Source organism: Xylocopa sonorina, chromosome 2, assembly GCF_050948175.1.
Source record: "Xylocopa sonorina isolate GNS202 chromosome 2, iyXylSono1_principal, whole genome shotgun sequence".
Lineage (NCBI taxonomy): Eukaryota > Metazoa > Arthropoda > Insecta > Hymenoptera > Apidae > Xylocopa > Xylocopa sonorina.
In genome coordinates this window covers 16,913,087-16,940,153 of record NC_135194.1, presented here as the reverse complement: position 1 = coordinate 16,940,153, position 27,067 = coordinate 16,913,087, and the positions used below count along the sequence as shown (strand labels likewise).

Genomic DNA, 27,067 nt, shown 5'->3' with positions numbered 1-27,067 from the left:
GGACGCTACGCACTCGTCGAAACGAGATGACATCGCCCGGCACCAGTACAAGGGAAGTTCTCCTGTCTCTCGTCGACGACATCGAATTGATCGCCAAGTAGGTTATGACAAGTCTTTTTTCCTATCGCCTTTCTTTCGTTCGTTGCTCATGTTTCTTTATCTTGTAGAGAAATGATCGAAAATACTATTGCTCAAAAACCTTTAAAACTCTCCAACGAGGAACACGCTCGATTAACCGAACTTTTGATCGCCAAGGATTACCAATTAAAGTCAACTTTCGACCGAGCAGCTGAACAGGCAAAAATCAACTTGAAGATGGAAGCTCTAAAAGCCGAGGTTGAGAGACAGGATCAAGATATTCAACGACTGCAGCGACAGTTGAAGGAGGCGGAGCAAATTTTAGCTACCGCTATTTATCAAGCTAAACAAAAGTTACAGTCCATCGGTCGTGCGAACAAAAGACCGGTACCGTCGGAGGAATTGATCAAGTATGCTCACAGAATAAGCGCGTCCAATGCCATATGTGCTCCTCTTACCTGGCAACAAGGAGACCCTAGGAGACCCTACCCTACCGGTGAATACTTCTTTTTCTCCTTTCAATGTCCTGCAAAGTCCTTGGGTTCGTTCTTTTGCTTTCTTTCTTTCTTTCCCTTGTAGATATTGAAATGAGATTGGGATATCTTGGGCGATTGAGCGATCTACCATTGAACGGACAGATGCCGGGTACTCATCCTGGAATATCCTCCGACCTGCACAGAGCTGGCCATCCGGTAGGCGGTAAGTTCCCATTTTTTTTTTTTCTTCTTTTTCTTTTGGTTTTCTTTTCTACTATAAGGCCTATTCTACAGAACCACCTGTGTCGCAAGCCAATCAGTTTGCCTGGCATCCGTCCGGTGAAATTCATATGTCTGTCAGTGGTCAAGGAAGCGTTGCCATGAATACGCATAAGCAGGAAACAGAAGACGTTGAAGTTATGTCGACGGATTCTTCGAGTAGCTCATCGAGCGACTCCCAATGAACGTTTCTCGAATTGCGTATCTCCGTTCCTAGATTCGTCGATTACCAGGGAAAGAAAGAGGAAGAAGCGTAAGAATATATGTGTAACGCGTACGTTTTATTCACTATATAGATTCGAGTAAAATTTGTGGTAAAAAATTTTGCATAGCCTCCTGCGTGTAATACATTTCCGGATGTGCCTGAAACGATAGAAACTTATTTCCTTCTCCTACTCCGTATCGCGATCGTACAACTTTACGATAACGATAAACACACTGTATACACCCTGCTTTTATCCCTCTGCCGTTAAAAATAGTGTTACGCGTTACGCAGCGCCTTACCGATTCTACTTGATCTCGAAAGTTTGCTATTTGGAACGAAACGTTCTGATCGGTAAATCCAAGACCGAACGACTCGCAATCGGCTCGAAGTTTCTCTATCTTTTTGTACAATAAGAGTCGTTGCAGCTTCAGTCCAGGGAACGTAAAGACTTTGCTGTTGTATCCCGAGCTCATGATTCGCAACGCTATTCTGAAACGATACACGATCGTGTGTAAATATTAACAAATCTCTCCCCGTCCAGCGTTAACGTTTAAACCTCGGTACCTTCTCAATTTTTCTATACCGGTCATAGCTGCGCAGATAAGTAACGGGGACAGTTGAGGAATTAACGAGCAGGCCCGTACGTAATTGTTTAAGTACCAAGCGAATGATATTCTCATCGATAACTGTACATCCGTGGATCTCCTACGAGAAGAAGTAATGGCAACGCGACGTTAAGTTAAGTCGTTTGCGTGCACATACCGTAAGTCCGAGGGAAGACGCAACGCCCTGGTTAAGACTTCGGCGTTACCCGTGTTTAAAAGAATGTACAACGCTTCCATTTGTTCGCGATCCTTGTTGTTGCTCGGAATTTTCGATTCGCCCGCATCTCCGTCGAGTTTTATCGCAAAATCCCTTTGAACCTCGGATCCGTCATACAAAATCATCAAACGCGTTACACACTCGGCAAGGTGTCCATCGTTGATCTTTCTATTGAACTCCGAGGTACTGCGCTCGCATAATCTGCAATTGTTCAATGTCTGTACGTTCTCCTACCTTGTATCCAGAGACCTGCCCCGATATACGTGTCGTACCTTTGGGAGGAATAAACTAAAAATCGAACTATGAGTTCCAACAGTCGAATATTGGTAGGGACATCTATCCTTTGAATCGCAATGTCTTGTCTTACGGATCTCAAGCGGTCGAAGATGAAATCGTACGCTATTACCCAATCCGTATCGGTTCGTGTAGATATCCTGTAATAATAGATGAGAAACATTTTTTACCAACCGAATCGTGTACTTTGGTCGTGATCCTACTTTGTAAACAAATATTCGATGGTCGACAATAACACCGGGGCGGGTCGTAACTGCTTTGGATCGGTCATAATTATTCCTGCGGCTGGACGACTGAAGCATTTCACGATCTTCGTTGGATCTGCCTTCGGTGATCCGGATCTTTCTTCGCTGTCGTCGATTTCGAACCTATGTAACAAACCTTCTTTCTCTCTGCTGCAATTGTTATAAACTTTAAACAATGATTAAAGAACGGTCTTATGGATTTAAGCATTCGCGAAATGCTTAAACGTGCACGATTTTCTAATACGGGACACGTATCGTCACTCACATCCAACGTTCTTTCTCTGGACACATCAGGAGGCATGTCCCTTGTATGAATTCGGTCATTTTCAACGAAATTCCCTTGTTATCGTTCAATAATAATAAGTTTGCTCTTTACGAACGAGGTTATGTCGATAGCGGATTGATTCGTTTCGCACGGCAGGATTCGTTTTTGAGTGTGCGTCGCGTGCGCGTCGCGTGCGCACGCAACGTCCGCGCATTCCGTACATCCATCTATACGGTTAATTATCATCGCGTGGATATGTTGATGAGCCTTGGAGATGCATGAACGAACGATGAACGGTAAGTAATTCCGTTTGCATGTTCGAATCCTCTTGGATGGTAAACGTTTGTTTCCAAAGCGCAAAGCGTGTAAAATAATTAGGAGAATAGTGTAGATAGATGGAGTCTGATCGGAGATCGTTACGCGTAATACATTAATTATTGTACAGATCTCGTCGCATCGATACTTGATAATTTTCATACGTATCTCCTTCGTTCGGTACGTGTATTTATTCAACGGTATTTTCAAACGTTGAACGTTTGTTAAGACACGAAGTGGATTTGAACGATCTAATCGGTAATCGAAAGATGTTTTAGGATCTTGCGATCTTGGATGCTTCTTGAAAGGCGCGTACACGCGTCGGCGAAGATAGTACGAGGAATAATGTTTCGAAGTTTATCGATACGTTTTGATACCTCTTTATGGTTTACGCTGTTGTTGCGATACACCTGCTGTTACGTAATTACCGTTGTCGGCATCACCGTGGCCGTTGCAAGAAGGTTAACGTTCTTGTACGTTAACTTTCTCTTCTCCATATCTTTCTCGATGTCTTTCGAACGCAGTTCTTTCCCACCGTCTCCCGCATCTTTATCTTTCTCATCTTTTATCGTTGACTTTAATAGTTTAAATATGCGCGTGTATTCGCAGTTAACCGGAAAATCGTAACGGGCATATAGTTAGTGTGTCACCGATTCGTAGTCCATCCGCTCACGCAGCGAAGCGTTTCCGAGCTGAACGAAGATAGTCGTAGCCGAGAATGCGTGGCTGTACCTGGTCGACGCGATGCGTTTTATGCGCAAATTCTTCGTGAAATAAGAAAATAAAAAGAATTTAGAAAAAGAAAACACGGACACTTGATAGAATCTATGTACGATATATTATGTAACTTCGTTCTCGATTGTTCGTGTTACACGCTTGCCTAAAGTACGATGCTGTCGACGAAATCGTTGTAATTCTTTCCGTGTACGTAACGCGTCCTTCCGTTGAGTTCGTTTCGCGAACGACGTCATGCTAATTGCGCAAAGCTGTGTGGTATCTTGCATTGCAATTAACCAGTAACGACTACGTATCGGTTTATCCGTTTTAATTTCTTATTCTCTAGTCTATTCGCAACGGGAAGAAACGTTATGCGCTATTACCGATGTTTCTATACTGTATGCGATCGTCGGTTACTCGTTTCAACGGTGTACGATGATAATTTATCGCAACGTGATCTCTATCGTCGACGTTGTCGTTGTCGTTATCGTTATCGTTATCGTTATCGTTATCGTTATCGTTATCGTTATCGTTATCGTTATCGTCATCGTCTTCGTTACCGTTATCTTTATTATTGTTGTTTATCATCATCGGTCCTGCGGTTGCCTTTCTACTCGTTGCCGTTATCCATACGCGCATCTACGAGCTGGTTAAGAAAAGATCGAAAGTCACGTGTCGAAACTTTGGCGAGAAGTCCACGATCGATGATGATTTCAAGTTAAGTTATCCTTTTTTTTGTTTTAACCGCAAACGATGATCATCGTCGTTCGATAATTAATATTCGAATCCGCGTTGTAGTCATCGCGTGTGTAAAGTCATCCGTTAACTTAAATTGTTACGCGTGACAGCACGATGCAAGGAATTAATTACACGTGAGAGCGATATTTATCGCGCCTCGGACGCGATTACGCGAGAGATAAGCGAATTATATCCTGGCATGGAGTTCGTCAGATTTTCATATCGTTGATGTCAATCTTTTCTTCTCCTCTTTCTGTTTTCTTCGTTGCACACCCATATGCGCGTCTAAATATTCACGTGTTTTCAGAAACGTCGACCTGTAGCGGAGTACGTGTGCGTGGAATGCTGCGGAATTACAATTCCGCGTACAACGATTTCATGAGTCGGACGAAAATTCTGGGAAACGATCGTTGGTAGTTTCGTTCTTGATCCTCGCGAAACGTTCCAACGCGGGAAAATACGCACACACGCGCGCGTGCATTCGTGCGTCAGCCAAGCGCACCGAATTGCCTTCGGCGCGGCTTTGTCGGCGAATAAGATAACTCGAGGAGCGGACCGAAAAGAGTAAAGTGTCGTGTTTATCATCGCACCATCGGTAAGACAAAACGACACGTTTAAATGTTTCGGGTACATTTTGATTCCATACCAGATTGTATCGAGTGAGAACCATTTTACGTTGTATCTTGGTGATACTCGTGGAATTTACGACTGTTTGACGCGCGAGTCAATGCGAGTGTATACGCATACGGGACGCGAAGGTCTGTACGTCAGAAAGAAAAGAAAAGAAAAAAAGAAGAAATAATTACCATCGATGCGGAATACTTGTCTCGAGATGGAAATCCCCTTGATGAAAATAATTCCCCGAGAGGAAGTAATACGAAACCGCTCGAGTCGATCGTATGTATCATCATCTCGCGAACGCATCGATCGGTTAAAGTAAGAGGACCGTTGGTGATTCGTGGGGTACGCGTGACCTCCAGAAAATCGCTGTATAGAGAAACGAACAGCGCGACGGTGGTCCAGTCTTTCTTAAAACATCGTTGATTATACAAAGAAACGGGCGGCTCGCGACAGAGGCTACGGAGAGGAAAGGAAGCTGGCTAGTGGTCTTTTCGTTTCGGATCGAACTTTTATCGTGCGACGAAACGTGCCGCGTTATGCCCGCGCGTCGCTTCAACGAGGGGTCGGACAATTTCTTAACGATCACAGCCTCGTAGTGACGATATCGAAACATTTTAAAAGAAGTAGTAAATTTGCTAGAGGCTTTCTAGGCGGCGCGTTACACGCCTGCTGCTGTCACCTATTTTATTATACTATTTGTCGAAATTTTATGTTGCCATTTATTGCCGGGCACTTTCTTACGATACGCAGATTAGATAAGGTGAAATGTCACGTCATGCTTGTCTGAATGCACTGTCTACCGCGCAATGATCTCTGTCGACACAGTGCAACGGTATATTAATTAGTTAACCGTGAATCGTGCGCGTATCGGCTACGTGATTATACCTCGTTCTAAGCACGAAGATATTTCACGACTCTATGAATTACCGCGGATATCGAGCATGACCTATCGAAAAGTGATTTTATTTCTAATAGAACTTCCTTTCCTGTTTCACAGTTCTCCGTCGGGTAAGCGTAAGAGAAACGAATAGTATAATATTATTAGTAAGAACGAACTTTGTCATCTTAGGAACCATAGGAACGGCGCGTGATAACTTGGATTTCGAGGACATAGATCCGGAGATAGCGGACGAATTAGATTGGACGAGACACCCCTGCCGACGAACTTGCATCGATGAGGCACCGCCGATGGAATGTCGTTATGTCTTTAAGTTAGAAGCTTATCACACGATGAGTAAAGCGTGCTACGATTGTCCGTTCAACATCACGGATTGCTTTCGTGAACACTGTATTCCAGCAGATGGTATCGAGAGATCGATTCTGGTAGTTAACCGACAAATGCCTGGACCGCCCATCGAGGTACATACATACGATACATCTGGTAGTAAGTAGTTAAATAACGTTAAAAGAAAAAAAAAACCGTGAAAGAAAAGACGAAAAGAAATGAAAGTTAATGGACGAGTAATTTTGTGAGATCTTCCACGTTTCAATTCTTTCTCTCGACTGTTTCCCTCTTCGAGATTTAACGCGTAAAACTCGCCAATTCGAACGAGGCGAAAATTTACTCGACTCCGTTCGATCGTTAAACAATACCAGTCTATTGTCCCAAGTCCTATAAGATCTATCGTCCTCGTTTATAATATCGTCTACAATATCGTTCTATATGGGACTGTAGAAACCGCGGCGACCGATGAGAAGGTCCCTTTAACCGTCGGGTGCCACGCGTTTTGCCACGCGCTTCGTCGATGTTCGCCATTTTTTCGAAAGATTGTAGACTGCAGATTTTCTCCGTTCGTTTCCACGATTAGATCGGAACATATTTAATCGTACGTATGACTCTATTTCCTCGATGAAAGGTGTGCCAAGGAGACCGGATAATAGTCGACGTGGTAAATTTGCTGCATTCCGAGAGCACTACGATGCACTGGCACGGTCAACATCACGTTAACACGCCGTACATGGATGGTGTACCCTATGTGTCGCAATGTCCGATTTCACCAGGTTCTACATTCCGTTACGATTACGTCGCTACGGAGGCCGGAACGCATTTTTGGCATTCTCATCTAGGTGGGAGGAGAACAATCGTGGACGTTGTACATTTTCATAAAATACTTTGGCCAGTTCGTTTAACGTTGGTGATTTTAGGGTTTCAACGGGGCGACGGTGTTTTCGGTGCATTGATCGTACGCGTGCCTCCGAAGATGAATTGGCACAATGTTTTATACGACATCGACGAACATACTGTTCTGATCACGGATTGGACCCATCAATTGGGAATAGATAAATTTTTAAGTCACCATCACGCAGGAGGAGATAATAAACCACCAAATTTGTTGGTAAACGGTCTAGGTCGTTTCGCGATTAATCAAAATAGGAGGACCGCGTCCACCGTTGTAATGCCGATCGCCACGTTTACCGTTAAGCAGGTAACGTTAATCGACGGGCGTAGATAGAGAAACACGCTTAAACTATTCGTACAATGTACAATGCGACGACGTTCCGTTTTCAGAATGCAAGACACAGGTTCAGATTGATCAACGCCGAGTTTTTAAACTGTCCGATCGAATTGTCCATCGATAATCATACTATACGTGTAATTAGTACGGACGGGCGGGACATCGAACCTGTCGAAGGTACGTGTACACAGATAGATGAAAGAGATCAGGTTTGATCAGGAAATGAAACGATTCGTTAACAGCAGAAATGGATAATTCCAGCGGAATCTTTGGTGAGCTATGCTGGAGAAAGATTCGATTTTGTCGTTGAAACGAATCGAAACCCAGACAATTATTGGATTCGATTTCGCGGATTAATGGATTGCGACGAAAGATTCACCAAAGCGTATCAAGTAGCTATATTACGATACGAAGGTGCAACCGATGAAGATCCTAACGGCGTGGTCACGTATGAACGTAAACCATCGAATGATTCGATTAAACAGGTGTGTTGGTGTCGGTATATCGGAATTGATCGATTGGCGGGTAAGTAGGTATGCATGCACGCGTGTAATACCCGCAGCTTGTTTCGACATCTTTCAGCGAGTGAATGCTTTAAACGAGGGTATGGAAACGAATGGAAGCATCAGCATGCCTTTGTTAAGAGCCATGGACGCGAACGACAAATCGAACACCGAAGAACCGGATTATCAGTTTTATGTGTCTTACGATTTTTACAAGAAGGACAATCCTCATTTTCATCGGGCAAATCTGTACGGATTCAACGAAGGTAGGGAATAGGTTACTTGCAAGTAAGTAACGTTGTTTCTTATTTCGTTGCTTATTTTGTTCGTACGTGAATGTGATATCGTTTTTAGTCAAGGCGACGAAGCGAGTACTTCTACCTCAGTTGAATCACATTTCGATGAAATTGCCATCCGTGCCTTTGTTATCTCAAAGGGATTTCATCGATCCCGATCGATTTTGTAACGCGAGCACTGTACAGGACTGCGAGCGAAACTACTGCGCTTGCACTCACGTGCTTCGAGTGAAACTCGACAGTGTAGTGGAAATTGTGTTGGTGGATGAAGGTTTGCCGATTATTTTTTAATCACCTCCTCTCGTTCGGATCGAACGCGAGTTTACTTACCGTTACTTTGTTGTGTTTCTTAGGTTTCGCTTATGACGCGAATCACCCGTTCCACCTTCACGGATATCAGTTTCGCGTAATTGCGATGGAAAGGGTCGGTAAAAATGTCACTGTTCAACGCGTAAAGGCATTGGACGAAAAAGGGAATATACGGAGAAATCTCGATCGTGCACCGTTAAAAGACACCGTAACGGTACCGGATGGCGGGTTTACCATAGTACGGTTCCATGCAAAGAATCCGGGTGTGTGTTCATACAAGTATACGGCAGATAGGGTTCCCTACGAGTTTTACTCACTTTGTTACTTTAATCTGTATACTTTTTCAGGTTATTGGTTGTTTCACTGCCACATCGAATTTCATGCGGAAGTCGGAATGTCGTTGATTTTTAAAGTTGGCGAACACGAAGATATGGTACCGGTACCACGTAATTTTCCCGTTTGCGGCAATTGGCAACCGGAAGGGATACATCGCGAACAGACTGCCGTGAACGTGACGAAGAACTCGAACCAGGAAACTTGGAGCGTTACGAGGGACAAAACTGAAAATAGTATTGCGCGGCTCGTAAAATTGTTACCGCTAATTCTAAGAACGGTGCAAGTTTCGTCTTCGACCAGCATCTCAGCCATTTCGTGGTTGTCGATTCTCTGTTGTTTGCTCGTGCTTATCGACGAGAAATTCCTCTAACGCAACTCTCGTATTCATTAAACGCTGACTGCTGGACGTATCTGTAACGGTCAAAATTTTATATCAACGTTTAGTATTTGAATTTTCTGCCATCGAATCTGTACACGCGTGGTTACATGCGAGTAACAATGGATTATTTTTTGAAGAAAAGAGAGAAACGTACATTTGCGTTCTTGCCTAATTTCGATTGTACATAGTTTTAATTTATTACTATATATATATATATATATATATATACTATTCTCTCTCGCTGTGATACGATTACTATAGGGATAATTTATTAAGATTTGAACGTTGTCGAATCGTATAGACTATTTTATAATACATGCATATAAGAGGCGAACATGTGGGATATTATGCGAGTGAATTCCGAACGAATTCTATCTGCTTATCGAGGCAGTCGAAATAACTGGCTTTCATCACAATTTTCTAACGTTCATTTATGGTAATTTGTTGTAAGGTAATTGCTTCCTCGACACTTTGTTGCAATATTATTTTATTTGGAACAAGATCGGTTTTGGTATTAAGTTCGGTATGTTCTCGTGTCGTAACATTCTACTGTAAATAATTAGAGAATTTTGCAGCAAATGAAATCTCTTCCTCCCTGCTCCGACGCATCGTTTTCTCTCGTAAGCAGTTCAGCCTCTCACTCGATTTGCGAGGATTGTATCACGATCACGCGGATGTACCGCTTTGAAATATAATTCACAATTAATTATAAATCGAAAGAGAACGGGAGAACATTGAACGCGTGTATAATTACTTGATAAAGTTGTCTTACACTATACGTGGGGCGTGTACACATTTCTCAATGTACTCTCAACCCGCATCCGGCTTACACTCGTGAAGGGTACTGCCTTGAAAGAATAAACGTAACGATCCGTACACGTTTTCAAACGTTTATGAAACATACAGTTATAACGTCTACTCTGATCGTAATCACAAACTTGTACGAATATTTATTTCTGCTTAACCTATACAAGGGGCAAAGAGGTCGGACGTGCGCGACCACACGCGAAGCTAAACATTATTATACATTTCTTGAGACGAGGAGGACGGATAAATGGAATAGCACATATCTTTTTGAGGCGGCCTTTGCAGTGGATGTGCCAATAGCTTGGCCATGTTATCGTGTAATTTGGCTGCGTTCCGTCCTACCTCTAATATGTATGAAAAATTTGTGGTGTCCAGTGTTGCTATTTCGGAATAAATTTCTTCGCATACATTTTCCAGGCAGGGTGGTTCGTGTACGTATAATACATCTAGGAAAAAATATGGATTTTTTGTAAGAGCATCCAGTGATCCTTTACCGGTTTGAAACTTTGGTACAGCATTGGAACGTGAATAGACTAAAATAACTCTGACGACGAATGTTGGAACCGTAACGTCGCGCTTGTTAGTTGGTAAATGCAACTTCTGTTGTATTTTATCGAACAACTGTCCAAGATCATAAGATCTTTTATCTTCCTCTAGCACGTCGTCGTTGATGAGATTCAAATGGTTGACAATGCTGTTGGTGTTATTAGTAAAATCGCAAATCCACTGAGCATTGTGAGAGTTCAAAATCATTAATGCGTACTCGTGGCTGTGCTGAATGATAGATTTAATGCAAACAAAACATTCGATAATTCGTTTGATCATAAACAACGGCGTATAGTTAGCGCCCGTAGAAAGTTTAAAAGGTGTACAATTTTTCTCTCTTGCCGTATCGATGACGAATAAAATTTTCTCCGGCAAGTTAATTCCCAAGATATTTGGCGTCAACGTACTATTCTCATCGGAACAGGACAACCTTCGTTCCGGTATTAAACTCGAGGCTTCATCGGTGTTACTCATTCTCAATCCGAGATAGGTTAATACACGCACGTGTGTAGGTGAACGAACGAATCTGTTAAACAATGATCATTCCTTAACGATTAACGATTGCAATTTCCCTGCAACTAAACGGGTTACTCTACACACCACCGCACTTCTTTCTCTGTCCAGAGCCGTCTTGGAGGAGCAGTGTAACTCTAACTTTCCCTCGTCCCGCAAGTTAAATACCACGAAATAGTCACCAAAGGATACGTGTCCCCCAAACATAAATCGACTAGTTTACGCGCATATGGATTTGCAATCTCTTCCGATAGAGACTAGAGATACATAGTACGACAGTGTAAACGAGAAAAAGCATTGCCGCTGCTCGGTGTTGCGCTGCGTCTGGAGACAGAGGACGCTGCGTGAACTCGATTTTAATCGTCTAACGTTTTAACTGTTCCTCGTCGTACGCTAAGATAAATGTTTATGTAAATAAGTGTTATTAATGACGAATGTAGTAGAACAAGAAGCGAACAATCAATTTGATTAACGCGTTATCGTTATTCGTGGTATAATATAAAAAAGTATGTTCGCTTTGAAAGATTATGGTAGCAGCGACGATAACAGCGGATCTGAAAGTGAAACTGAAAACAAGAGGCGCGAGGTTAACCGCACCGTGGACTCTGTTAACTCAACCGACGTTAAACGACGTTGTCTGTCGGAAAAATTGGTCGCGTCTGTAAATATGGAAATCTGTTCTGCGCCGGAAGTAATACCGACGGTAATCACCGGCGTGAATAATTAATCATTTTCGATCGATTTATTTCGACTAACGATATTTATTGTATTCGATTCTATTGATTCTATTTGTTTGTATCTATAGGGGACCGAGTTATGCTTGAATCACGTGGATTCAACTGTGAAAGAAGTGATGCACAATCCTAGGTACGAAGAACTATTTGCCCCCGATGTCGGACCAGAAAATCCATTTAAAACGCAGCAACAACGCGCTGCGAAAAATATGCTTTCTGGATACGTCGAGAAAGCTCATATAAGCGAGTTTCAGTTTGAAAATCAAAGAAGAACTTTTGCCAGTTATGGTACGTGTATATAATAGTGATGCGCGCATAGTAAATCGTAAGAGAAAACGTGTAAGACATGGATGGTATGGTTATGCTAAACACATCGTGTTATAGGATATGCGTTAGACCCAACTGTGGATGGTAGCGCGGAAGAGGGTAGAACCATTATCGGGGCGAAAGATGCAGCCGAGGAGTCTGGTGGTAAAACGGTATTCGAAAGTACAACGCTGAGGGCTTCTGACAAAAGGAAGCGTCACAGAAATGATAATCCCGCTGATGTCGAAGGATTTTTGGGCCCATGGGGTGGATACATAGACGAAAAACGAGTTATTAAACCGACGGAAGAGGAAGCCGCAGAATTGCAAGAAATCTTAGCAAAGAGAAATAAGAGAGGGAAACCGATGGAAGAGAAACCGCTCGAGGAGAAAACAGTGTTACACAGTAAAATCAAGTTGTGGCTTTCAAAGCGTATAAGAATGATCTAATAAACAAGAAAAAGGGTGTAAGCGTTGAATACATTTTTTCAGTTAAAGATAGCGTGGACTATCAAGGCAGATCGTTTTTGCACGCACCTCAGGACGTTGGAGTCAACTTAAAATCGGAATCACCGCCCGACAGATGTTTCCTGCCGAAAGCACAAATTCATACATGGGAAGGACATACCAAGGGCATATCGCAGATCAGATGGTTCCCACGTACAGCGCATTTGCTACTTTCCTGCAGTATGGATTGCAGAGTGAAGGTAGGTATATATATATATATATACATATATTTATGTATACGTACATGTACACGTATAGATTTGTATGGAACGCGATGGCAACGGAAACGAGACGGTATCGTATGATTTTAAGTATAGCTGTGGGAGGTTTACAAAGACAGAAGATGCATTCGAACGTATTATGGGCATCGTCAAGCTGTCAGGGACATAAGTTTCGATAATGATGGAAAGAGATTTTTGTCCGCTGGGTACGACCGTTACGTAAAATTGTGGGATACGGAAACGGGAGCTTGTATTAGTCGATTTACAAGCAGGAAAATCCCATATTGTGTTAAATTTAATCCCGATTCGGATAAACAGCATCTGTTTGTAGCAGGTACCAGCGACAAAAAGATTATCTGCGTGAGTAGCGATCTTGGTATATTCAGATGTTTATAGAATTTCAACTGAATTTCTTGGCAACTTTTACAAACGACGAACTGTCTAAACTGGTTGCAGTGGGATGTCCGTTCTGGTGAAATAACGCAAGAGTATGACAGGCATTTAGGAGCTGTGAACACGATAACGTTTGTAGATGAAAATCGAAGATTCGTAACAACATCGGATGATAAAAGTCTGCGAGTTTGGGAATGGGATATACCAGTTGACATGAAATACATAGCCGATCCATCGATGCATTCTATGCCAGCGGTTACACCTTCTCCGAATCAAAAGTGGCTCGCGTGTCAAAGTATGGATAATAAAATAGTGATATTCTCTGCATTGAACAGGTTTAAAATGAATCGTAAGAAGACATTCACGGGACATATGGTTGCCGGATACGCGTGCGGTTTGGATTTCTCTCCCGACATGAGGTAAGAAGAAAATTTGTACGCGTTAACCGTTGTAAATTATTTAATTGTTTCGTTTCTTCGAAGCTATCTCGTATCGGGAGATGCGGATGGAAAATGCTATATTTGGGATTGGAAAACGACAAAATTGTACAAAAAATGGAAAGCGCACGACGGTGTGTGCATCGATGTATTGTGGCATCCTCACGAGCCTTCGAGACTCGCTACAGCTGGTTGGGACGGAAAAATAAAGTATTGGGATTAAATTTCAACGACCTTTTTACAAAACAACTTATCCTTACACTTGTATTTGTATTTCATATTACATGTACATATAGATTTGTTTCGTATATATTTTCGTACATATTTTCACATTTACCGTACCATTGATAATATATAAAATTGGAAATTTATTTACTCGTTGCATAATAAAGAAACGAACTTTTAAACATACATACGTACAGGGGAGGAGAGAGAAAAAGTACTCTAATGCTCTGAATATTGTCGTGTACAGTTTATACAATTTTTAATAATCGTAAGGAATCACCAATTGTATTTCCCTACCGTTGAGATAGAAGTGATAGAATAAAACTGCTGTCGTAGCGTCTTCTCATGGCGGTAGCAAAAATCAATAGTGCGCGTCACGATGTCTGCCGCTTTTGTTCCGTGCGTCGTTGCGAACAGAATGTTTTCGGTAGCCATCGTGTTAAATTTTTCGAATCCGATTGTTTTTAAACCAAAAAACTGTGTTTAGCAACAAGTGTTCCGTTTTAAATGTTTGCGACAATTTAATGCGACGAGTCCATTGCAGTGAATATCGCGAAAGTGTACGAAAATCAGTCGAGGAAATCGTTACTTAATGGAAAGGTAACAGTATTTTTACGTACACGAGTAATATATATGTATGTCCGTTACGTGTATTTTTGTTCATCGAATACCAACCATGTTCATAGTTGAGATTTAATCGTACGAAAAAGATATAGACTGCAACGTTATCGTTTAACACGTGGTCCGTTCGTACTACAGTGTTTCGGCATCTGCATACACGTATGTCGTCGGATTGAACAGTCAGTGAAAGAAGAAAAGATATTGCATACGCACGAGTATCGGTAAAAATATTTTTAAGAATGAAAACATGTGTTGTCGACGAGAATGAAAACATCTACGCGATATAATAGGCTTCGCGTAAAAATGGATGGGCCTGGATTAGGATATTCGTACCACCTTCCTTCCGCAGGATGGAATCTTCGAGTGAGAAACGTGCTTTCACAGTTCAGCGATCTCTTCAGTGAATTTAACAAATACATTGCACCTGCCTATCATCATGATCGATGCGAAAGGTACGCAATAAACACCACGTACATTGCTAAGAGTGCGTTATATTGTAATATTATTTTCCTTTCTTAGATCTGTTCAGATGAGACTGTATTCTATGCATAAGAGAGAATTTGTCATGGTATTTGTCGCATTTTTTGCCTGCTTTGGATTGGCGGTATTTATCGGACTTGCAGGTAAGCGAACATAATCGTCAGAAAAAGAACGATGACCAAGATGATATTTTTCTCCTATCATTACTCAGGTCCTCCTATTACTTGTACAAGCGAACAGAGAGCTCAATTAAACAGCAGCGAAATTGCCACTGGTCCGTTTGTTATGAAAACGCCTCTGTTATCCGCATACAGTCAACAATTATGGGTCATAGCAAAGTTACTGACATCTAATAACGATGGTGATACAGATGAGACACGATAAAAGAAAAAAAAAAAAAAAAAAAAAAAAAAAAAAAAAAAGTTTCTAAATGCATTTAACTCTCTGACAGACTTATTGTGATTAATCTTGGTTTACTTGAAATTTTACAGATGAAAGGTACGATAAAAGTTTTCAAATAAGCATCTCCATAGATGGTATTGCCATTGATCGTAAACTCAGACCTGTTTTATCGTCGGAAACTGGACACAATAGGTACGTTTGATACGGTTCGTTTCATTATTTACGCGACGTATAATCGAACGTATAATCACTAGGTCGCGCCTTCTTTTTCTCCCGTAGAACCAGACACTTGAAATGCGAGAGACAAACTTGCGAAGAACTAGTAGTTGCGCATCTTGGATTTCTCGATTACAGTTACTACATTATTACTGTTCGTTTTCATGGACTCGAGAGCTTCCATCAACGTTATAGCATACGCGAGCTCACGTTCTACGTCAGTAAGCACTGTATATAAATAAAACGTATATACGTATATATATGTGTGTATATCAGATCGTAAGATTTGTGAAAGTTGAGACAATCGCACTTCATATATTGCTTCTTCCATTGCCCATAGTTCAAGAATTATAATCCGGCGTTTACGGAATTTGAGATTTGGTTTCGATTTATCTTCTTGTTAACTGCGTTTGGAGTTATGGTAAATAATAATCTGCGTGTACATTAGCGTTACTATCGATAGAAGACATTACGTTATTTTTAGTGCTGGTTTGGACATTCTCTTCGAAAATATCCATTACACGATTGGTCGATAGAACAGAAATGGATCTCTATACTCCTTCCCTTGTTGATTTTATACAATAGTAAGAGACGTTAAGAAATTGAATTTTCCACATGTTTTCAAACGTTTACAGATGATTAATTGGTTTCACTTTTTTAGATCCATTATTCCCAATGACATTTTTGATAAATTCCTGGATACCTGGTATGATAGATGCAATTCTACAGACAACATTCCTTTGTGCAGTTCTCATGTTTTGGTTGTGCGTTTATCACGGTTTGAGACAAGTACGAGCGCCTTTTAACTGATGTTATGTAAGTGCGATCGCGGTATCGATTCCGCATAATATACGAGGATATTTTACCGTTTCAACAGAACGAAAGACGTCTGATCACGTTTTATTTACCAAAAGTTTTGGTGGTCGGATTACTATGGTGCTCGGCGCTTATTCTGGCTACATGGTTGCGCTGTACAGAATTGGAAGATCCAACTTATAATTACGTTCTGGACACGTCCAACTATTTCGTACGTTCTCCAGTAAATTAATCTAATCGAATATATTACTTAGTGTCTAGAAACTGACAATTTTAGTTGAGACTTGAAAAATTATACGATTGTAGGGTTTCAAAGTGTTCTTCTTCACGGTAGGAGGATTTTATATAGCGTATCTGTTTCTGTTGATATTGAAGGCGTACAGCGAATTGAGATCTATGCCGTACTTTGGTATGATCACAAACTTATTTGCCCTTGCATAGACGCGCATTAGACGCCCATTTACACTATTTTTTCCTGCCTGTTTCGTTTCTCAGATCTTCGGTTACGTTTTCTGACGTTACTTGCCGGTGTGGTTTCATTGGTTTGTGGTTGCGTGACAGCGCGCCAATTTGGAGCTGGTATTTTTGAAGATAGCTTTGCTTCTCGCCTCACCACATATTATCGTTCGTCTGCACAGTTTATGGCCTTGTACGGTCTTTTAAATTTTTACTTGTACACAATGGCTTATGTGTACGCGCCAGCATATCAACAAGTATACGGTCAACGTGAGTATTTTGTAATTTCGACGGCGAATACGAAGACTATTCATAAATCGGTATTATATTAACGAATTATTTTAACGCCAATATCAGACTCTTCTATAACCAAGGACAACCCTACATTCTCTATGATCAACGATTCCGACGAAGACGTCATTTATGGATCGGACGAAGAAGTTGTATACGAGTCAGACGAAGATAGCCGACGGCCTCTGACTCATTCGTCTCGTAATGCGACTTAAAACGGGCAGGAAGGATTTCCAAAGTGTGAAAAGCGTGGTAATAAGGGAGAAAAAATGTAAAAAAGAAAAAAAAACTATGAGAGTCGTAAATAGTGTGATATCTTGTAAGATAAAGGAACGAAATATATTATTCTAAGCCAAACCAAATAAATATTGTATGGAATTTCCGTACATACTCGACTGGCGCGTGTTATTTTCAAATTTATGATACACACACACGTAATTGTAAAGTATGATATAAAAGGTATTCAATTGGCTACTACGCTATACAGGCATCAGAGTAATGGAGATATATGTCACGGGTAAGAATGTGACCGTCCAATAAGAATCTGTTCTTCTAGTGCTGTTACTTCCCATTGGTCGCTTGCGTTTAAATTGACGAGACTAAGTGCAATACGAGTCGACGGCAAGTCTCGATCCACCATAATTGAAAAGTTGTATCAGGTGGTAACGACTATCGAATGTTTACATTTGTGATCTGTCTTTTCTTTAATCTACAAAATACAAATATCTTACCGTTGTACCATTGTTCGAAATAAAATATAATATAATTAAAAATTCACCGAGTTTACGGTAATTTTTGTCAACCGATAGATCGCGACTGGTAGTTATCGGATAAGTAAGGTACGATAGTTGGTGCAGTTGTGTAAAGAGGTTATAGCAGGGGAAACCGTTACTAAAAAAAAGAAAGAAAGAAAGAAAGGATTATTTTCCTACGAATGTAAACAATAGTATACCAAAGAAATTGTTTTAGGCGAGCACGCTGTGAAGTATGCCGAAATCAAAGGAGTACGTCTCTACCGATGATAGCGATGAGGTATTTTATTTTTTTAACGAAGCAGCATGTTTTCATATTTTCTTTGTACTTTGAAGAGGAACGCGTGTGCATGTTATATTTAAACACTAATAGATTGGTACGCGAATGCAACATTTTAATATCACTTTTCTATACAAGGACGTGAAACCGAAGAAGAAGCAAAAGTTAGATGTAGGTAGCAAGGAAGAGAAGACGTCAGAGAAAACTAATAAAGAGTCTAATGTAAACGAGGACACTGCTTGGGATTTGGGAAGTAATCGTCAAGTTTCAGTAAGGGATTTTAAAGGGAAATTATATGTCGATATCAGAGAAATGTACTACGATAAAGATGCAAACTTAAAGCCTGGAAAGAAAGGTATCAATACCCGATTACTCTTCTCTTTTGGCTGTTATCGTTACAGGAATTTTAATGGAAAACTACCAAGATAAACCTTTGCATTCGCAGGTATTTGTTTAAATATGGCCCAGTGGCGAAAATTACTATCCGTCATAGATGACGTGGACAAGGCTGTAAAATCCAAGTCGTAAATATTTGTTTTCTTACGCGATAAGTAAATACTTGAAAGGTTTGTTATTATATTATGTCTAGCACTGTTTCCCATTTGAGACCAGCTGAACGAAATAATCAATAAAATATTTTTTCCATCCTATGCCAAGATACATTTAGAAATTTAACGCTATTACACGTACCTCCTTGCCCCCACCCTCCTTTACAATACGCAACGCCGGAAATTATTTGTTTCTGACGATGACGATCGGTGAAATAGAACGGTGAAATAGAAAATGATTTATGCTGTAATGTGATTGCGTATGATATATGTGTCGTTGTAAGTGTTTGTACAATAGCGTAGAATTAAAATTATTTATTTTACGCTGGTCCATGAACAGAAGTGAGAAATTTGTCTAGATCTAAATTGCTAAGTAATGTTTGCGGGTCTGTTGCGTACCGTTGTTTTTCATCAGTCTAAAAGAAAAATAAGTATCGCGATTAATATTTATACATTGTTTAACAATTCGCGGCCAAATAATTCTAGACTTACTACTTTACTAACCTCCTCCTTGTTTTCTTTTGCCTCTGATATTTTTCTTTTCGGAATTTTCGCACTAGCGTTGTCTGAAAGTGAGATTTTGAAGAAATTTGTATATACATTTGATGTAGAATAGTTGGTGGCAGAATTACATTTTACCTTTATCTTTTATTTCTAGAAAAGCTCTGTCCACTTTCGACCGTTTCTTATCGTTGTGTTGTAACTCGGTGTCTTTTTCGTTCGGCGCGGCAGTCCTAATTCCAACTTTCTTCACTTTGCAGATAACGGGCTTATCCAACGGGGACGAGGTTGCCAGAGGCTTGGCTTTGGTTATACTTTTCATAGTTTCACCGTCGGCAAAGGCTTTTTCACATTTAACTGGGGATTTCTTGTTCCCTAATCGTTTTTTAGATTTTGGCGGCAGATTAAATATCTCTTCGTAATCAGTAGCTGTCATTACTTTGACGCATTCGTCGTTATTCTGATTCTCGTTTAGAATAATATTAATTTGGAATTTCAACTGATGATTGGTGTATCTTCGTCTCCTCTTTTTGAGGCATCCATTCTCGTTCTCGTATAAAAACCAATATTCTACGGAGTTGGGAAAAGTCGCATTACGGTCCGTCTTGCGATTACAATTCATAGGGTGGCACTGAGATTCTCCGGTGCAATCGTGCTTAGATGTTGGGACGAGCTGCAACGATTGAAGTACGTGCGATAAACTCTTACAATTTTCTGCCCCATCAGCAGCCCTTCTCGCAGCGTCGATTATTTCAGTAGGTATGATGTCTTTCTGACTAGTCAAAAGGTTGCCGGCAGCATTGGAGGTCTTGTGATCGCTTTCATCGTCACTGAATAGGTCTCGCTTTACTTGGTCAATCTTTGATTTCGATAAGCTGGTACATGGTTTACCACTACCGGTACCGTTTAAGTATACCTTTAGTTTGTACGTGTCCTCTTTGATGTTACGATGTACGTTTTCTACAGCTTTCAATTCATTTTCCTGTAAAATAATTTTATTACTTTTACATTTCTCGATTTCCGAGCCAGATTCAACTGGAATGTATTTAGGTTCAAGATTTTCTGTCTTGTCCAATTTGATCGTTTTGTCAGTCTCCATAGTTTTCATGTTGCAATGGTTTTCTATTTTAGATACATTCTCTTGTTTCTCTTTTCTTTCTGCGTTTTCTTTTGCTGTTGTTCGAATACCATTCTGCGAGTCATCTTTCTGAACATTACCATCCGTTTCGTTTAAATTTTTCAAACTGTATTCTTTATTTTCAGGTGCACTGTTTATACGCAAATCGTTTATCCTCACGACGATGTCGTTACCATTACAGCTACGATTATGATTGTTGCTACCATTGTCATTGCGATTCCCTTCGTATTCATCACCGTTGTGGTGGTGGTTGTTGTTGTTAACTAGATTATCCGCTTTTTCCATCTTTTTCTTTTTTCTTTTCTCGTTAAATTGTTTTTTCAGATTAGCATTATTCGTACCCTTAAAAATGATTCGCTTGTGTCGCGTTTTTGTTCTAGTAAGATTGTTTGTCGGAATTTCACGAAATTTTGCAATCATACGTTGCCGTTTAGCCTCCAATTGAACAACCAATTTTTCATCTACGGTTAAAGATTTATGTTTTTTTTGCGATATGGATGAATTTTTAATAGATTTACCAGGTTTAAAGGCGTTTGAAGGCAAAGAATTTGATTTCAAATAGTGCGCATTCAATATCTTAGGTTTTTGTTTCAACCTGTTGGATGCAGAATTTTCAAGAGATAAATTTCGATTCGATCTCGACGAGTGTCGATCTTCCGATGTTATTATCGCTGAAATTTTTGAAGATAAATTAGTTAGATTTTCTATACCAGCCTTCGAACTATTCGGGGTCTCGGAAATGTTTACTTCGTTGAGCAAAGTATCGTCTTTGATAGGTGTTTCTTTTGCATTGGAGTTTAAGTTTTCTTCGTTGCGGAATACTGAGAATACTTTCGTCGGCGAAGATTCGCATTTTTTAAAAGCAGTAATTGTTTTGTTATCCGTTGAAGTTATCGAGCTCTCTGTTTTCCCTGTTGTTGTATTTGCGTAGATATGACTCAAAATTTTATGACATTTCTTACTGGAAGAAGATTTCTCCGCAGAATTTGTTACTTTTATATGACTATTTGGAACAGATGACGATGGCGACGGCAGCAGCGGCTGCGATGGCGGTGGCGGTGGTGGTGGCGGCGGTGGCGGTGGCGAGGACGATGAAGACGATGAAGAGGACGATGACGACGAGGATGACGATGACGATGACGACGAGGATGACGATGACGACGACGACGACGACGACGACGACGACGACGACGACGACGACGACGACGACGACGATGACGAAGAGGAGGAAGATGATACCGATGCGATGCTCTCGTTCGATTCTTCGCTATTTGATAAATATTTTTCGGTATTTGTATCCCTTTTATCAGAAATATTTATATTCTCGTTGTTAATGTTATCTCGAACAACGTCCGGTTTTACGTAACGCGTTGAATCCCGCGAGGTAGCTATTTTCAGTTCTTTTATAGTTTCTTCTTTCGGCAAATTCTCTTTGATCACTTCGAACTGTGTTATTTCCAATTTGGTAGATATACAAGTAGTTCCATAGGTATTCGCAGAAGTAATAGGCTTACGAGCTGGGCACCGATTTTCACAGCCCAATGTGGTCTTTGAGTGCTTCTCGAGATGTTGTCCTTGCTCCGAGTTAGGTTTATAATATGGGGAGCAGCAAGAGCTAATATGGGGTTCCTTTCTCGTATCGTCCTTGGTCGTATCCTCTTCTACTTTCGGAGTTAATGCTATGCAAGGGGTTTTCGGAAATTCAGGCGTGCTTATAAAACTACGCATCTTACTGGAGTCTTCGTTCGATTTGACGAACGGAGTGGTCGTATTGCTGTTCGGGGTGAGCAATCTCGGTGTCGGTGGGACGTCGGAAGAGGTGGTTTGAAAAAATTTTCTCGGTGTTTCCAAGTCGTTCAAATTAGGCATTTGTAACAATTGTTGCGTAATATCCGTGCAAGTTTTTGCTACGACAAAGTTCTCTGAATTCTGCGCGTCGACTACGGGGGGATCAACGGCTATTTCTGAACACGGTTTTTCATCAGCCGCTCGGCTGCTCTTATTCAAATCGGTTTTCAATGTCTTCAACTGAGCATACTTTTTTTTTATACTTCTTTTTTCTTTCCTCGGTAAATTTCCGTTCATCGTTGTCGCGTTGTCCAACTGGCGATTCATCTTTTTTAATTTCTGTTTCATAACAGCGTTGCGATATACCATCTGTTTGAAACTGGCATCGTTTCCTTTTGCGTCGGTTACATTATCTTTCACGATTGTATAATTAATGGTACGAGCGACAACCGGTAAATCTTTATTCGTATCGGATGTGTAACTCGACATTGTGGGCTTTTTCGTTTTCGTTTTTCCTTTCGACGTATGCGAATCGCGCTTATCTTTCGAGTTCGTTTCCGTTCGATTATCGCTGTCGGTAGAACTTTTCTGTTGATCGTCCCGAACGACGGTCACGTGCACAGCTTTCCGCAAGTCCGCATCCCACGTGTCTTTCGTGAGTTTCGACGATTTCAAGTGAGTTTCGACCAAGTTTGATCCCCCATCCTCATCGGGGGAAACGTCCCGGTTTAGGTTCGAGCGTGGAGCGGAAAGATCGGTTACAATTAGACCGAGCCCGTTATACTTTTCCCAGTCGGCCTTAAGTTTTGGCAGAGGACTTCGCGCCGCGGACTTCGGAAGTCTACAAGGTCGACAAAGTTTCAACGGAGTTTTTATTTTATGCGTAGACATCGTGGCATTTGTAAACGGTGGAGACATGAAGAGCGAAGTTCTGCAGACAGACCTGACAGATCTGGAGGAGTAATGCGCATTATTATCGTTTTCGTTGGCCATTTTGTCGAACGGTGTAGCTACTTTCAGCGGAGTGTTAAAGTCGAGGGCCCTTATATGGCTGTTTCTCCTTCGTGGTGTTGACAAGCTTAATCGATAATTTTTCGATCTACTTCTCAGCAACGAACTCGGTGATCGTTTGTTAATGATATCGCAGTCGGATAGAGTCGTAGTTTTCGAAGGTGAAACATCGATCGTCGTTGACGCGGCAACAGCTTTCCCGTCCATCTGAACGATAGGTGTCAGATCGATGTCTGACAAGCTTTGATTTTGATTGCTTTCGCTGCAATTGAACTTTATGTAAGGAGATAATCCAGAACCCGTCAAGCTGACGTTATCCTCTATATTTATCGTAGGCATACTGGTACTATCCAACAATGTTTTCGTGCTAGTTTCATTCCCGTAAAGGGTTATCGATTCCCCGGTGATTAGTTTGCCAGTACTGGATAACGTAGAGGTTGTACCCGAGTTATTGCCGCTAAAGCAAGTATCGGCAGTGTTTATCATTTTATTATTATTATCAATTTTATTCTCGGTCTTTTGGCACGTTTGTATCGCTGTTGCAGCCGTTGTGGTGGTCGCTGTCGTCGTCGTCGTCGTCGTCGTCGTCGTCGTCGTCGTCGTCGTCGTCGTTGTTGTTGTTGTTGATGCTGTTGCTATTGCTGTTGCTCCTGCTGCTGCTGCTGTTGTTGTTGTTGTTGTGATTGTCATCGTTTTTGTCGACGTCATGGTTATCGTACAGGAGATCAAGTTTTTCTTCGGATCGTCGGGTACGTTGAAAATCGGAGACGAGACTTTTTGAGCGACGTTCACGGTCGTTAAATACAACGTTTCCACGAAATCTTTACTCGTATCGCCAATGGTGGTCTCCTTCGGGACAATAGGAATGAACCGCGAAGTTGTAGCGGTGGATATGGGACGAGCCAGCGGGTAAGTCGACTGTCTTGTTGACAGCACGTTGCTTATCTCTTCTTTCGAGCACATCACTAACGTCGGCATTGTTATTAGGTTTTGTCTCGATACACTATTATAATCTTTCGCGTTACCTACCGCCTCCGCATGTTTAGATTTCGTTGCCCGTAACCGCTTTATCGAGGTCCTCTTGTCTTTAATCTTTGATTCCGTGTTATTATCGCTGTCCTGAATCGTTCGCGTAACGTCGATATCGTGCTTTTTCTTATTGCCAGCTAGACAGTTTTCAGTTTGCAATGATGCACCTGTATCAAGAGTCTGTTTGAATGTTGGCAATTTTTGTTCATTCGTCGGATTCTCTGTACAATCCAACAGATATACAATTTCCTGCGTTCGAGTATCGTTTGCAAGTGCTTGCTTGTCGCTTGTCGTTAATTTGTTATTAACGTTGATGCTCGCGTTTATTATGCTCAATACCGCAGCTGCGTTTTGGTCCTCCAATATATTGTGCTCCTCCTTCTCTTGATCTCGTTGTTCATCGTCGATTCGGGCATTTTGTTGTCTAGAAGAGCTACGAAGTCTATGCTTCAACGGTAGATCTGGTGCAGCATTGAGTTCGGTAGGCGGTTTATTACTGACATCTAACGTAACGGATTCCGAGCAACCATTGTTTCTCGCAATCGATTCGTTTCCCCGTTGTTTCTCTTTGGAATTCTCTGGTTTAGATTCGATATCTTCGTCGGGACTTGTATCGATCTCGGTGTGAGGCCCGATGATCTCGTCTAGAAATTGTTCAAACACAGGATCGGACTCTGTCGCTTCTACTATCGATTTAATCGCATTATTCAATTCTATCATGATAGAAGTGTTTGTTTCACCGTTGAAAGAGTTATTGTTTAAACTTTCGTCTTTCGATAATGCATCCGTTGGTAGTATAGCTTTGTTAATATTCTCTGCGATTCGTTCTTGCAGCTCTGTACGGTTCAACAGCTCTTTCGTTAGTAGCTGTGTAATCAAATAGAAGGCGATGTGAACAATAAAAACGATTGATTAAAAATCGCTGAAGAAATTACAGGGAGGTGACTTACACTCAAATTTTCTATCGGTTCGTCGTTAATTTCTGATCCGGATTCCGGTGTATCGTACGGAATAGTCTGAACTTCTGCGCACGAATAGCTCAGTAATTCTTCCGTGCTTGTTGCTGCGGTACATTTATCAAGTGTACACGATATTTTTCCATCGTTCTCCCTACACACCGTATCTATGACGACTATATCCTTCCTGCCCGGACTACTTTGATCGCCACCTAATCCAAGCGTGAAAACAACTAGATCACGTTTCCTGCATATTCTTACATCATTATTACTATTATTAATATATTCATCGATAACGCTATTTATCGCACGGTACGGTCATCGTTACTGCCGATTCAGTTCAATTTAATTAAACAGAATATTAATAGGATATATTACACAACTCCTTACATACATAACGTGCGTTCGAATTGGACAGACCTTGATGTTGCCGTGCAGTCTTGTATTTTTTCTCTTTGTCGTCAACCTGGTTGGTTTCAGTTTGTTCAAATATATTTGTGTGACCAGGTAGACTCTCCAGTTGAGTCGCTTCCACGCTATCACAACTAGATACTGTGGTATCAGCGCCAAGAAAACCGATGAGAATGTATTGAAAATATAAAAATGTAAATAAAAATGAGTGGAAGATACCTTGAGTGGAGGATAAAGCGGAATGCTGCGTCGTGTTCAACGTTACTTTTGTACGTTTACATCGTTCACGTTCCGTGTTACTGTGACGTCTCTTACGTGCGCTGCCAGATATTATAGGAGAGCCGTTGCACATTTGAGAATTGGTCTATAAATACACAAGTATACTGTACGATAGTGTCAGAATATATTGTACAAAGCGGTAGTATTGTAACGACGCGCTACATATACATATACATATACATATATAATAGAATTGCGACTGATATTCCTGATTCACCTGCGAAGGAACGTTGATATTAACAACAAAACGTTGGCCACGTGTTTCTTCGATCAAAAATTTCAACTGTTCGAGTAAATCTCCGCAATGTTTTAGCTGCTCGCGATCAGATATTTTATTAACGTGTTCGCGAACTACAAATGGAGAAATATTGAAATATTAAGGGGAATCGAAGCGAGAAATGAAACATTTTTCTGAATTGAAACGAACGACGACTCTTACCGATTGCACCGATGGCAAAGTACTTTTCGATAACGTCCATCAAAGTCATTCCACTGATTCTAGTATTAAATCGTTTGCCATTCGAGATGACCGTACGACACTCTTGCAAATGCGAACACGTCTCTAGAAATATGTTTGCAGCCTCTGTGCATTTTTCATCTTGAAGGTATCCTGAAATCAATTTCTTTTGTAATAATCGAACAGGAATGTTATGCCGGATCTTTTGCATTCCCGCCATACAACAGGGATGTTGGAAAGCTCGAGATACACGTTCATTTATAATATTAATGTTTCCCTTACCAAGAACCAATCTAGCTACTTCAGATGGCAATAATGTTTCCATAATGTTTGTCAATATTCAGATTCCCATTTCGTGTTGATGAAATGCGATTATATATCAAGTTTGAAAATAATACAACTGAGCATGTAATATGTGTTTAGATGCGTGAATGTATCTACGATGCGAAATAACATGATAAAACTCGAATGAATAACTAGAAAGCAATTTGACCAACCTGAACAAATTAAAGACTATACGTAACACACACACACACACACACACACACACACACACACACACACACACACACACACACACACACACTAACTTGCTACTTGGTAATAATTGCAA

General features: G+C 41.0%; 8 protein-coding genes across 12 annotated transcripts; 5 read left to right on the top strand and 3 right to left on the bottom strand.

Moving 5' to 3' along the window:
• Med4 (mediator complex subunit 4) lies at window positions 1-1,052 on the top strand. Its single transcript, XM_076909957.1, has 4 exons — window positions 1-97; window positions 168-574; window positions 658-777; window positions 849-1,052. Exons 1-4 carry the CDS (start codon window positions 27-29, stop codon window positions 1,016-1,018), a joined length of 768 nt encoding a protein of 255 aa, XP_076766072.1. The 5' UTR covers window positions 1-26; the 3' UTR covers window positions 1,019-1,052.
• Window positions 1,053-1,104: 52 nt separating this feature from the next.
• On the bottom strand, window positions 1,105-2,804 carry LOC143432948 (SAC3 domain-containing protein 1). 4 transcript variants are annotated; one of them, XM_076909953.1, is made up of 7 exons: window positions 2,665-2,804; window positions 2,358-2,549; window positions 2,133-2,294; window positions 1,801-2,061; window positions 1,603-1,743; window positions 1,338-1,527; window positions 1,105-1,196 (listed from the first exon to the last, which is right to left on the bottom strand). In XM_076909953.1, the coding sequence occupies exons 1-7, from the start codon at window positions 2,721-2,723 to the stop codon at window positions 1,122-1,124; spliced, it is 1,080 nt and encodes a 359-aa protein (XP_076766068.1). In that variant the 5' UTR covers window positions 2,724-2,804; the 3' UTR covers window positions 1,105-1,121. The 4 variants fall into 4 exon arrangements, with proteins under 4 accessions (XP_076766068.1, XP_076766069.1, XP_076766070.1 ...); XM_076909954.1 differs by having other exon boundaries at window positions 2,358-2,546; XM_076909955.1 differs by having other exon boundaries at window positions 2,329-2,549; window positions 2,665-2,800.
• Window positions 2,805-5,970: 3,166 nt separating this feature from the next.
• LOC143433334 (uncharacterized) lies at window positions 5,971-9,325 on the top strand. Its single transcript, XM_076910632.1, has 10 exons — window positions 5,971-6,069; window positions 6,125-6,414; window positions 6,912-7,122; window positions 7,201-7,481; window positions 7,565-7,688; window positions 7,773-7,996; window positions 8,094-8,280; window positions 8,369-8,581; window positions 8,664-8,882; window positions 8,967-9,325. The coding sequence occupies exons 1-10, from the start codon at window positions 5,997-5,999 to the stop codon at window positions 9,323-9,325; spliced, it is 2,181 nt and encodes a 726-aa protein (XP_076766747.1). The 5' UTR covers window positions 5,971-5,996.
• A 984-nt stretch (window positions 9,326-10,309) lies between these two features.
• LOC143433208 (BRISC and BRCA1-A complex member 1) lies at window positions 10,310-11,198 on the bottom strand. The gene has a single exon (XM_076910431.1). The coding sequence runs from the start codon at window positions 11,159-11,161 to the stop codon at window positions 10,346-10,348; it is 816 nt and encodes a 271-aa protein (XP_076766546.1). The 5' UTR covers window positions 11,162-11,198; the 3' UTR covers window positions 10,310-10,345.
• A 444-nt stretch (window positions 11,199-11,642) lies between these two features.
• Window positions 11,643-14,107, top strand: LOC143433206 (pre-mRNA-processing factor 17). Its single transcript, XM_076910427.1, has 7 exons — window positions 11,643-11,903; window positions 12,006-12,222; window positions 12,319-12,645; window positions 12,732-12,946; window positions 13,064-13,327; window positions 13,424-13,779; window positions 13,843-14,107. The coding sequence occupies exons 1-7, from the start codon at window positions 11,709-11,711 to the stop codon at window positions 14,018-14,020; spliced, it is 1,752 nt and encodes a 583-aa protein (XP_076766542.1). The 5' UTR covers window positions 11,643-11,708; the 3' UTR covers window positions 14,021-14,107.
• Window positions 14,108-14,827: 720 nt separating this feature from the next.
• LOC143433207 (transmembrane protein 181) lies at window positions 14,828-17,519 on the top strand. 2 transcript variants are annotated; one of them, XM_076910430.1, is made up of 13 exons: window positions 14,828-14,864; window positions 14,934-15,095; window positions 15,163-15,266; window positions 15,335-15,484; window positions 15,615-15,717; window positions 15,805-15,958; window positions 16,082-16,162; window positions 16,226-16,325; window positions 16,403-16,530; window positions 16,619-16,768; window positions 16,864-16,966; window positions 17,053-17,283; window positions 17,371-17,519. In XM_076910430.1, exons 2-13 carry the CDS (start codon window positions 14,947-14,949, stop codon window positions 17,517-17,519), a joined length of 1,602 nt encoding a protein of 533 aa, XP_076766545.1. In that variant the 5' UTR covers window positions 14,828-14,864; window positions 14,934-14,946. The 2 variants fall into 2 exon arrangements, with proteins under 2 accessions (XP_076766545.1, XP_076766544.1); XM_076910429.1 differs by having other exon boundaries at window positions 14,840-15,095.
• Window positions 17,520-18,273: 754 nt separating this feature from the next.
• Ssb-c31a (single stranded-binding protein c31A) lies at window positions 18,274-18,943 on the top strand. Its single transcript, XM_076910432.1, has 3 exons — window positions 18,274-18,336; window positions 18,475-18,691; window positions 18,782-18,943. The coding sequence occupies exons 1-3, from the start codon at window positions 18,292-18,294 to the stop codon at window positions 18,862-18,864; spliced, it is 345 nt and encodes a 114-aa protein (XP_076766547.1). The 5' UTR covers window positions 18,274-18,291; the 3' UTR covers window positions 18,865-18,943.
• A 125-nt stretch (window positions 18,944-19,068) lies between these two features.
• On the bottom strand, window positions 19,069-26,788 carry LOC143433333 (uncharacterized). The gene is made up of 11 exons (XM_076910631.1): window positions 26,737-26,788; window positions 26,437-26,607; window positions 26,215-26,348; window positions 25,938-26,082; window positions 25,728-25,859; window positions 25,302-25,519; window positions 21,635-25,218; window positions 19,524-21,526; window positions 19,377-19,450; window positions 19,209-19,300; window positions 19,069-19,129 (listed from the first exon to the last, which is right to left on the bottom strand). Exons 1-11 carry the CDS (start codon window positions 26,777-26,779, stop codon window positions 19,069-19,071), a joined length of 6,657 nt encoding a protein of 2,218 aa, XP_076766746.1. The 5' UTR covers window positions 26,780-26,788.
• Between the last annotated feature and the right edge of the window lie 279 nt (window positions 26,789-27,067).